Source organism: Cynara cardunculus, assembly GCF_001531365.2.
Source record: "Cynara cardunculus var. scolymus isolate 2C chromosome LG 13, CcrdV1, whole genome shotgun sequence".
Lineage (NCBI taxonomy): Eukaryota > Viridiplantae > Streptophyta > Magnoliopsida > Asterales > Asteraceae > Cynara > Cynara cardunculus.
The window spans coordinates 29,010,462-29,021,949 of record NC_037540.1 but is presented as its reverse complement, the minus strand read 5'-3'; the positions used below and the strand labels follow the sequence as shown (position 1 = coordinate 29,021,949).

The following is an 11,488-nucleotide window of genomic DNA, read 5'->3' as shown; positions in this document are numbered from 1 at the left end:
AAAATAGTCCTTCCTAAAATTACTTTAGAAAAACACTTTTATACTAATTAATAAATATTTTAATTCTAATATCTAATTAAAAAAATAAAAAACTTTACGATCTCGTTTACCCAAACACATACCCGATAGGTAATTATCAATAAGATTTAATCTTACATTCACCTTATTAGGTAAAATTTTAATCCATCAAAATGGTATCGTATGCAACTATTTACCTAGCAAGTGTTAACTGGGTAAGAGTCGTCATTTTCACCTATTGGGTAATATTCTCGATTATTGCCATTGATTTACCGTATAAGATTCTCGACTTTTAGCATGCACTCATTTGATAAGGTATTGTGGCTTGATAAACGCTTTGCAGGTAAGCTTTAAGTAAACGGCCCGTTAGTAATTTTTTGATTTGTTTTGATGTCAAGGTCTTAACTGAAACTTGGATAAAAGATGAGGGGTTTTTCTTCAATTCACCCAAAAGAAATAAAGCTTTCCGTCGCATTATCCCTTTTCCGTTTCCCTGCTCCATTTCTATCTCCTTCACCATGGAAAGTGTTGTGCAGAGCTTGGTATCACCTCCTGACCACCGGCTCCGATCACAATACTTCCCACCAATGAGAACTACAACAGTCTCACCATCACCTATCGCATATAGAAGCCTGCCATCCTCCCTTTGCTACGGAGAGAAGCCCACCGTAGCTGCTGCTTTCCCTTGTTCAAATTCATTCTTCCCTTTGTCTACATCTATATCACTACCTTCTTCTTGTTGTTTGAAAGGTAACGTAATTGGGTTTTTATATTGGAGGAAAAACTTGTGTGGGTAACTGCTTTGAGTTAAGGTTCTCAAATCTTTTTAGAGGGACTGCGTTTAATTGTTTGTTTGCCTTTTTGAGTTGAGTTCTTCATATTTTATGCTCTTCAATTGGCGTGTATACGTACGCTCATGACATTTTACTTATTATTCTTATGTGTTCGTCTTTGCAAGTCATTGATTTTGGTCGACATAATTCTCCCTATTTTTTTAACTATAGAAGTGTATCTTGGATATCAAAAAGATTCCATCGATGCAATAGACCAGAAAATCTGAAAGGGCTGAGAAATATACAAGTTGTTGTAAATTTTATTTAGGCAAAATTTTGTTAGTTATAAGCTTAGGGTTAAAATTTTAAACATTAGAAATAGGAGGGGTGACCTCAAGGAAGGAATATGATTGTGTGTACAAAACTTGCATCAATAATTATTTGTACTTATATAAGGTTTAATGTGGTCAACTGGTCATGAACTATTTTTCCAAATTTTAGTTTGTTGATGGTTGTTTGTGAGTTAATTATTAGTCTGTCTAACCATAAAAATCGTTGAGCGTCCGGAGTATGATGATAGGAACTTGAGGGTATTTTATGCTTGTGATTGTAGTTGAATGGTTCGTGGATTTCCCATAATTTTGTTCCTAATATCGTGGAGAAATGCAACTCTGGATTTGAGTCACAAAGGCTTTCAAAGGCAAGGAGAAGTTGCAACACTAATTGGCACACTTACAAGATTGTTACGCAAACTAATAGACTGAAGTACTGAAGTATTTCCGTCACTTGATTGAAGGATTCAGTTATTGATCTTTTGTGTTTGATCAGGTCTTTTGTGAAGTTATAGTACACCATTATAGGAATGTAGTTTGGCACAAAACAATGGTAGACACTAGGTAGAGAATTAGAAGTTTCAAATGAGGAGTTGTAAACTGGGGAGAGAAATGTCGGTGTTTGGATGGAGCCCAAACAAATTTTATATTATGAGAACAGTACATACATGCATAAGTATATATACATACATATATGCATCTGTACATTTATTCAAATTTGTATTATATGCATCTATATATACATATGACATGCATATGCATACTATGCATTTGCATAGTGCAATTATAGGATTGTATATTTGCAGTATGAGCATTGGTGTAGAAAATAAATTCCAGTGACCTCTTCACAACAGCAAATTATGCATAAATAAATACATATATGCATTCATATCATGAATTGTGCAATTGGAAGCTTCTATATTTTCTTCCCATATGAACAATGGCGTGCAAGATATACCCGGGTTTCATGATGACAAACTATAAGCTTCTCTGTCATGGGCTTTTGTGTCTAGTATTATTGCTAAAATGTTAGGATGTTTTCAACATTGTGTGGAGCAATAGTCCCTTTCGTCTCTCAGGTTGCTAACTAAAAAACATTTTGTGTGCCATTTGATCCGTCCTATTGAGGCATTTTTTTTCTTCAAATTCTAATCCTATTGTTTCTTTCCTGCATTACCTTTCATATCCTTCACTCGCTGTATGCCACTTTTCATCAGTATATTCGAAGTCCCATGTTGAATAACAACCAAATCATTTCAACTTGTGTTCCATGTTTTCTTCTGACTTGCTGCAACAGAGCTTGTTTTCAGTATCTTGATCGCTAATCCTATCTTAGTATGAATCATTCACATGTGAAGACCCTATTCCATCTACACTCAAGATAAGATGTTTCTTGATCACCCAATATCCACACACTTCTACTGTCATACCCATAGCTTCACAGATTGGATGACAATTTGATTAGTTAAAAGTTGGTTTCTGGCCTACTGTGGATGACTATGTGCTTCATGTAACTGGATGATATGCTGGCATTTTGCCACTTATGCGAGGGAAAAAGAAACTATGGTGAACATTTTTTGCCAGTTCTATAGTGTCAAACATTTGTTTCTTATGTTCTATTTTCCCCTAATTTTTCATGATTCTTGTGTGGATATAATTTCATAAAGAAAGGTGTGTGAACCTCAGAGAGTCCAGGTTTCATTTCAAACTAGCCTCCTGGACCGAACCTTCCTTAATAGGCTATAACAATCAGAAGGAATACTAGCTATATGCTTAACATGGCTGTGCTGTTCAAAATTGTTTTGTTTGGTTGCTAATTGTGTTCCTATTTGGTTGGCATTCGGGATTAGTTCAGCTTTGTACGCAACACCAGATGCAGGAGTGAGCAGTGAAACAAGTGTATGGGCAATGCAAGGTAATGGTATAGATATTATTGCTACTTGCATTAGTCATTTATAGTGCACAAGTAAACCATTTATTTATGAACATCACTCAAATATCACAAGGTGTACATGTGAACATGAAACTATTTATTTGAATGAGCATCATCTGTACATTGTGTTGATGGTTAAATTTTGCTGACAGATTTCTATACTTTAAGGAAGGAAGTTGAGGCTACCTCCCAGCGTGTCGAAGACATTAGGGCTTCTGCTGGTTTGGAGCAATTAGGAGAAGAACTAGCAAAGTTAGAGACTGCAGCAGCAAGTGATTCTTTCTGGGATGATCGTACATCAGCTCAACAAACACTTATGGCTCTCACAGATGTCAAAGACAAGATAAATCTTCTCAAGGACTTTCAAGCCCAGGTTTGAATCTCTCATACGCTATTAAAGCATAATGTTTATTTTGCAAAAGGCAATTGTTAAATAAGATTATATCCACCCCCTCCCCCCAAAACTCCCACGAGCGTGGTGATAATAACGTTCATATAATCTCTTTTTCTAAGTCCAGATGCACACGTGAGCTACGGATCCAAAATTTAACTTAAATTTGTTTGGAATCTGGTGACATTCTGGACACAATGATTGAGGACCGAGTTCCCCCTATCACTTCCTCCGAGGAATATGGGTGATAGAGAAGTAACCCAAAGGACTTAGTTCTCTATGCTTTCATGTATATTTTACTTTCATGTTCCCCAAATGCTTGGATTCATCATAAGCAAAGTCATCAACTGTCATGAGTTTCATAAGACTGTTGAAACATGAGAAGCAATATGCCAATGAGATTAGCATACATCTGGATCAAGGATGTTAAAATTAGACGTGTGATTACTTAATGGTAATTAATAGAGATGCGACAATCCCGTTTTCTGCAAATATTATGTTTATTTACATGGGCAAGCCTCGGAGTAACCAATAGGGTTACTCTTTATATGGTAGTGATGAAAAGATCATACAATTGAGTCATGAAAACATATTTGGAAATTTCCAGGTATATTGCACATTCATATGAACATGAAAGCGTGAAATAAAGACAAAAGAAATATAACTAACATGAACATATTAAAATAGTTGATAACAAAACTGAAGATAGTAGTAAAATAAATACTCGATCCACTCCATGGTAATGCCAAAAATTCTTGTTTTGGCATGTCCCAAATTAATTGCAACATTTCCTTATTTTGCTTACTTTTAAGCTAAAATATTCTATTTGCTCCCATTGCCATCATTACAAAGATTTTTTTTCTCTTTGATTTTAGCTCACCAGCTTAGCTTTGATTCGAAAACCATGTTATTATGAAAGATTGGAAAATAGATGTAAAACATGAGACATGAGTTGGATGTACATTTAGCCATAGATTGCTAGCTGAGTGAGCAGACAGGCAGCTTCCTTTCTCCAGTTCTTGTATAGTACTCGCACCAAACATCCAGGATACAGAGGCCTCCTGTAACCGATGGTGTGGAAATTATGGCTGTTCCAATTTGGTTGTCTTTTTGTTTCTTCAAAAATGATGGCTCAGTTTTTGGCTTCATGACTACATCATTATTATTTTTTGGGTTTAAATTTTATATAGCATGCTTTACATTATTAGTATAATTTATATTCTAAATAAAATTCTTGGTACTATCAACAAAACAAAATAAGCAAAACTAATATCAGTCTCTTGATAATAAAAAATAAAAAAATATAACTAAAACTACGAAACTCAAGTCCTCAACCACAAAAGAGCATTTGAATGGAGATTATTGCCGACTTGAATGACTTCAATTTTGATAGGAAATTTGTAAGTGTCTGATTTATAATATCAAACCCAAGGCACCTGCCTAATCCTGAGACTAGAGATGGGCAAAGTGGTCCCTGTTTTAGCTGGTTACCAATTAAACATCTTAAATAGTAACCGGTTATGTTTGCCTATATGTAGCTTCTATAGTCTTACATTCATTTCGCTTTTGTTTTTCTATTTCCAGGGTGTTTTACATGTATATCTATGTGTGTACATGGTCAAGCTTGCCTTCATGCTCTTCATGTTCCTATTGTTCCCCTAAAACCTAAAAGGAGACTTAGGCCTGCAACACTTACGAGGAAATCTAACCATATACCTTCATTTACACATCAATCAAACTATTTTAGACCTCTCGTCCTAAGAACTAAATCCACTTCCAAAAAACTAGAAATCAGATTTGTAGTTACATGAATCAATTTCAATTAAGATTTACATGATCAAATTAGATAAATATTAGTAGGTCCATTCTTTTTGCGTGTTTTCACATCTGTACAGTTATTTTTCATGTCTAACAGATTAACAGAGCATGGTCCTGGGGATTGGATCCATATGATAAACGATGTAGTATCCTATAAATCGCATATACTACTTCACCATAACCTTTAAGCTCCTCATAAGTTTGACAACTAAAATTTGGAAGTTGATCTATATTTATTGTTGCATGGTTTTGAGTTTGGAGCTAATGTTTGAATTTCATGTTCACTGACATGGTACATCTATATGATTGATTCCTTCAGATTGACGATGCAGAGACTATAGTTAACCTTACAGAAGAGATGGACTCCACTGATACTGCACTTCTTGAAGAGGCTGCCAACATTGTAAAAGAACTAAATAAAGCGTTAGATAAATTTGAGCTAAGTCAGCTTCTTTCAGGCCCCTACGACAAGGAAGGTGCTGTTATCAATATAACAGCTGGTGCTGGAGGTACTGATGCACAGGTAAAGTCTGACATCACTTATTCTTTCATTCAAAAAATCACATTACCAGGGAATCTAAGACATGGATTCTTTAATCTTTATATCCTACACCATGTAGTCAAAGCATTTAATCATATGATAAGGGATTGGAGCCTGTATGACATTTAGGGGCTTGCAAAGATACCACTTTGTTGCATTAACCAGAATGATATAATATATAATACAGAATAAGTCAGTCTAATCTGTCTCTGTGATATTATCACTTTAGTTATAATACCATTGCATTGACAATTTAACTAAAAGTGATTCAAGTTTCTGAAATTGCAGTACGTTTTGCAATGCCTGATTGCCTGGGAGATATCACAGAGAGAGCTTGACTTATTCTGTTATTCAGTGCTCTGTTTTCAGCAACTGAAATCACAGAGACAAATTCACTGAGTTATTACTTACGTACTCAGTAGCCAAAAAAATTGATTCAAGAAAGTGATTCAATGCCAACTTAAATTGCTATGACATCCAATAAAGTGATTCAAGTTTCTTGATGAAAACACCCAACCAAGAACTCACATAACAATCTCAAAGTTTCATAAACCAAAACATAAACTGAAAATCAAAACCCTAAGTCCCTAACCTGTGGGCTTGAACTCAATGGATTATTTCTATATTATTATTTTCTTTAAAAGCCAGGAGGTGCCCAGGCCCCTTCTGGCTCTGTAGTCGCTCCGTCCCTGCACCCCTACTCGATCCCTTATGAAGCTGTCTGCAAAGAAGTTCTGGTTGAGAGAAAGGTTTCTTGAGATACCCCAAGACTTTAAACCAACCCCTCTAGAGAGAAATAGGTACAATGAAAGAGTTATAAAACCAAATATTTTTGTATTAAATTTGATTTATTTTACATTTCTTGATATTAAATAGGTAATCTAGTATCCTTATGCATGAAGATAATGTGGTCGGACTACTCATCAAATTGTCTTCTGAAAGCCAATGATGCAATTGTTTGGGATCATGTATGAGGTTTACCTCACAAAGCTCTAGCCAACACTTTTTCCACAAGCTTTTGCCATTTCAATTCTTGAACTCCTTTGATCTATCTTGCTATCAAAACGTCTTCAGCCGACCTGTCTTGATTCCTGCAATTGGGCTCTTTGTGGGACTTTGGCATGTAGGTTAATTTAAAACCAAGTGGCGGATAAGATGGTTACAGAAGTCAATCAATATGCATGCACACACACATGCATGAATGCATACATTTATAAAATTTGGACATCTTCAAGTCACATGCTGCGCTGTTGGCTTGTTTATGCGAAATGGTTTGATAATTTGCAGTGCAGGACTGGGCGGATATGCTTCTGAGGATGTACGTAAGATGGGGAGAAAGGCAGCGATACAAAACAAGAGTAGTTGAAAAGTCAATGGGAGAAGAAGCTGGGATCAAGTCTGCTACAATTGAGCTCGAAGGTCGGTATGCATTTGGATATCTATCTGGTGAAAAAGGAACACATCGAATCGTCAGACAATCTCCTTTTAATGCCAAAGGCCTACGTCAGGTAGGTAACTTCTGTTCAATCACTTTTTGGTGTTGGTATTCTCCTAAATGCATGTAATGTTTGTTAACTATTAATAAAATGTCCAAAATACCCTCCAATATTAACAGTCTTTAGTTTTCTTGTGGTTGGAATTTGCAATTAGACGAGCTTTTCTGGTGTTGAAGTAATGCCTCTTCTTCCTGAAGACTCGTTAAATGTGGAAATACCCGAGGAAGACCTGCAAATCGGTTTCTCTAGAGCAGGTGGGAGTGGAGGTCAGAATGTTAATAAGGTTGAAACGGCTGTCCGGATTACACATATTCCTACAGGGGTAACGGTCCGTTGCACGGGTACTGCTATATCTCTCTCTCTCTCTATGTCCACATGTTTTCATCAACTTTGTTAAGCTAGGGGTAATTTAGCTAAATGACCTCCTGAGTGCTTTTTAAATCAATGACCTTCTTACACAGGTTTCTAGGCATTCTTATATATAGAAGTGTCAGTCTTCTGTAAGCAGTGGTATTCTTAAACATGTCAGAATATCATGGATTTAGAAAGAAATAAGTTAGAAGGTTATTTAACCAAATGAACGGCAAGCAAGTTATGCCATGTTGTCTTAGCGACACTCCAAATCCTCAATCCCGTAAAAATTGCAACCATTTTTTTAAGATGTCCCATTGACATTTTCCATTTTGAAAAGTATAAAGATACATTTTTTGTTGGTCATCATCTTTAGATATTAGGCAAATTCTCAAACATTTACCATAACTATATACCAAATCAAGAATTACAACTTTCATGGAGTTATTTCGGAAATAATCTTTTTGACATATTTTTTCTTTCCAAATGCTGATATTCTGGACTGGTTTTAATGCTTTTTTGTGTTAGGAAGATGCATTCTTTTCTTAGGAATAAGTGTTCATAAATCTATGTAAAAAGGTCATGCATTTATATTTATATATATATATATATATATATATATATATATATGTTAGAAGGTTATTCTCCTAAATAACCAAACTTTAGCGTGGAAGAAGTAAATATCATGCTTTTAGCTTTTGAAATCAAACTGATTATTTGTCTACTTCGACATATCTTTTGTCCCATGTCGTTTTTAGGAACTTATATATTAAAATTACTTATTTGTTGGTTATCATAGTAACAAATCAATCGACACCATTGATTTGGGTCCAAAAGATTAGTTGAAGGAATTTAAAGTTTTGCCCGAACATTACTTAAACTGTATGCAAGACAAATGTTACAACTTCAATAAGATATAGGATTCTTGTTTTCAAGAAAACACGAAAACAACATTTTCAGTTTTATAATGTAGTTCCTTTCTGTTCAGAACTAGTACATATGACGAATTATATCCCTGATCATGTATCAATTAACTTGGTTGTTAATTTGTTGCCCATGTTTGCAGAAGAGAGGTCCCAACTTGCAAACAAGATCAAAGCCTTGAGCCGTTTGAAAGCGAAGCTGTTGGTGATAGCGGTAGAGCAACGGGCTTCGGAAATTAAGCAGATACGGGGAGACGCGGTAAAAGCGGATTGGGGACAACAAATTCGGAACTACGTATTCCACCCTTACAAGCTCGTGAAAGACGTAAGAACAGGACATGAAACGACCGATATTGTATCGGTGATGGATGGGGAGTTAGATCCGTTCATTAAAGCTTACTTACGATACAAATACAGCGAATCCATGGCGAATTAGTTGTGTATAATAGCATCAATTCTCTGTTACGAGTGTTGTTATGCAGCGAACAATTTCGTGTAGTACGAGGAGTGGATGCAGGAGAAGGTGTAAAACATGATATGATATATCATTGTGTTCGATTCTTTTCGTCTCTTTCACCTTACTTCAAGGCACCGGCTTATAATTTATATTTTGAGCTTATTGAAAAGTCTTGTTTGGGAAGTCATAATGTCCCGGAGTTGTCTTTACGAGCTCGTGCAGCCAAACTACAAAATACAGAACTAAGAAGAGAAAACACGATGCTAACGAAGGATTGTGAGAAGTATTCTTCTGTAAAATTGAGTGGATTGCCTTTAAATGAGAAATATTCTACTACAAGGAAGTTTCTAGTTATACTAAAGCTAAAGATGCATGGATCCTTCCTAATATATTGGGTTCCGCTTGATCCTTGCACGGCCATTCTTGATCCTTCTCCAATGTTCCATCGCTCTTTTGATTGGTTTAAAATGTCCAAGCTTCTTGAGAAACCTTCGTGCGGGACGTGACAATAATCTAGCACAACTCTATAGATCCAGCTCAAAATCAACAAAACACGGATCCTGCACTACGGTACTCCATCGTCCTACAACTTTCTTTGCCAATGGTCCAGCAAGATCACACAGGATCCGCCTTTAGCCCGTATCTGCCAAAAATCTGTTTTTAAGCCAATTAACATAAAAGTCCAATAAAATACCCAAATTCAATAGCAAGCTCCAAAAGTGATAAAAGTGTAAAATAAAAGACTAAAAGCCTCAAAAATGTTTGGTTTGGGAAAAAAATGGTAGATGAAAGATGAGAAAAGTGGTGCTATAGGGTCAATAAAGTGACACCTATCAGTGCACTACAAAGATAAGATATTGATTGACTGGGTATGGTAACACTTCCTATAGATGAAAGAAGCTTTAAGGCCATAAGCATAAGAATTAAAGCTTAAGATGAGTATAAGTAGGTCCAAGAATACCTTTTCCATAGATCTTGAACAACAAGTTTCTCCAGTTTCTTGGAAGTGAGATCAACCTTCAGCTTTGGTGTTGATCTCTGAACAAATCCAGGGATCTTTTTATTAGAAGTTGATGGTTGGTTAGTTGAAGTCTTAGAAGGAGTCTTCTTCAACTATTGGTTTTCCTGGCCTTTGGAGGAGTGCCAGCAATGGATTTAGCCTTGTCTAAACGCTTAGAACTCTTAGAGTTTCCTCAAGGATAGGTTTAGACTCAGATATGAAAGAACACGTTCTTCTTGGTCTGAAGAGTATCCTAGACCACTTTTAGCTATACTAGGAATCTGAGCATTTATGATCTCATTAGCTTTAATAGAGACTTTGCACCATCCTTCGGTGGTAGCCTTTTCAGCTTTCAGTTCAGCAATAGCATGTTCATGCTCAGTGATAGCTTGCTCACGCTCTATGCTGATTGTTTGTTTTACAATGACTTGATCCTTAAGACTTTCTTCAATCTTAGTTAGTTCTTTGATCTTTAAATGACATTTTTCAAGTTGTTCTTGTAGATCAAGATTCAACTTTTATGCTTTGATTTTGCCATTTAGTGCCTTGTAAAGGTCCTTAGTCAACGTATAAAGCATTGAGAGACTAGCAGTGACATAAATAGAGAGAGAGAGAGAGAGAGAGAGATCATTAAGAAATGATACTTGAGTAGAGGTTAAAGAATTAAGAATCATTTGAAAATTAAGTTTCACATGGTTCATCTTTGACATCTTTGATGTTGGCCATGAGACAGAGGCAGGCGTTGTCTTCTTAGAGTTGGAATATTCTCATCCAACAGTCTTAAGATCAACGAGTAGGCAGTTAAAGCGCTGATGTACCTCAAACAAAGATTCATTTTTTCCACATGGAACTTTCATATTGTCGCACCAAATTAATCTCTCGTGATTCTTGTACCTTGATGGTACCTTTATATTGAACACAAAGTGTGTCCCACATTGATCTAGAGGTTTTAAGATTCATAATAGAATTATCTACCTCATCAGGGAATGACATGGATATGATAGATCTGGCCTTTGTATCAAGAGCCATATACTTCTTATCATCATCGCTTCATTGGTGAGCGAGCTCTGAAATCTGCATTTCAGGGATGGCAGCAGGGGTAGCGGTGGTAGAAACCGCTGATGATATTGCAAATGAAACATGTGGTCCATTTTCAACATAATATGGGATCTCATGATCCACACCTTCTAGAAATAAGGACATGTGATTTTTCTAGAGACTGAACTTGTCCCTGCTAAATCTTGCATGTTCGGCAAGAGAGTCATGTCATGAAAAGTTGTGTTTGTATTTTGTAATGCTATTTAGAAAGATGCAAAATGAGAGATTTTTTTAGAAAGGAGAAACACTGCTTTGATACCATTTATTGGTCCCAAAAGGGCTCTACAAGAGTTTAAAGATATAACAGTTTATAGGAGGGGATTGAATACAAACACACAAATTTTATTTTTTAAATTC

The 11,488-nt window shown here is 35.9% G+C and overlaps 1 protein-coding gene across 1 annotated transcript; it reads left to right on the top strand.

The window, feature by feature from the left end:
• The first annotated feature begins 521 nt into the window (after positions 1-521).
• On the top strand, positions 522-9,147 carry LOC112525256 (peptide chain release factor PrfB1, chloroplastic). The gene is made up of 7 exons (XM_025135300.1): positions 522-768; positions 2,979-3,038; positions 3,209-3,429; positions 5,585-5,788; positions 7,099-7,314; positions 7,457-7,643; positions 8,720-9,147. Exons 1-7 carry the CDS (start codon positions 537-539, stop codon positions 9,010-9,012), a joined length of 1,413 nt encoding a protein of 470 aa, XP_024991068.1. The 5' UTR covers positions 522-536; the 3' UTR covers positions 9,013-9,147.
• Positions 9,148-11,488: the final 2,341 nt, after the last annotated feature.

What these genes read in the sequence shown, in the direction of transcription:
- LOC112525256 (XM_025135300.1), top strand. Translation starts at nt 537, where the DNA reads ATGGAAAGTGTTGTGCAGAGCTTGGTATCACCTCCTGACCACCGGCTC. An exon ending in TTCTTCTTGTTGTTTGAAAG is followed by an intron (nt 769 to 2,978) that starts GTAACGTAATTG and finishes GGATTAGTTCAG; the next exon opens with CTTTGTACGCAACACCAGAT. An exon ending in TCAAGGACTTTCAAGCCCAG is followed by an intron (nt 3,430 to 5,584) that starts GTTTGAATCTCT and finishes TGATTCCTTCAG; the next exon opens with ATTGACGATGCAGAGACTAT.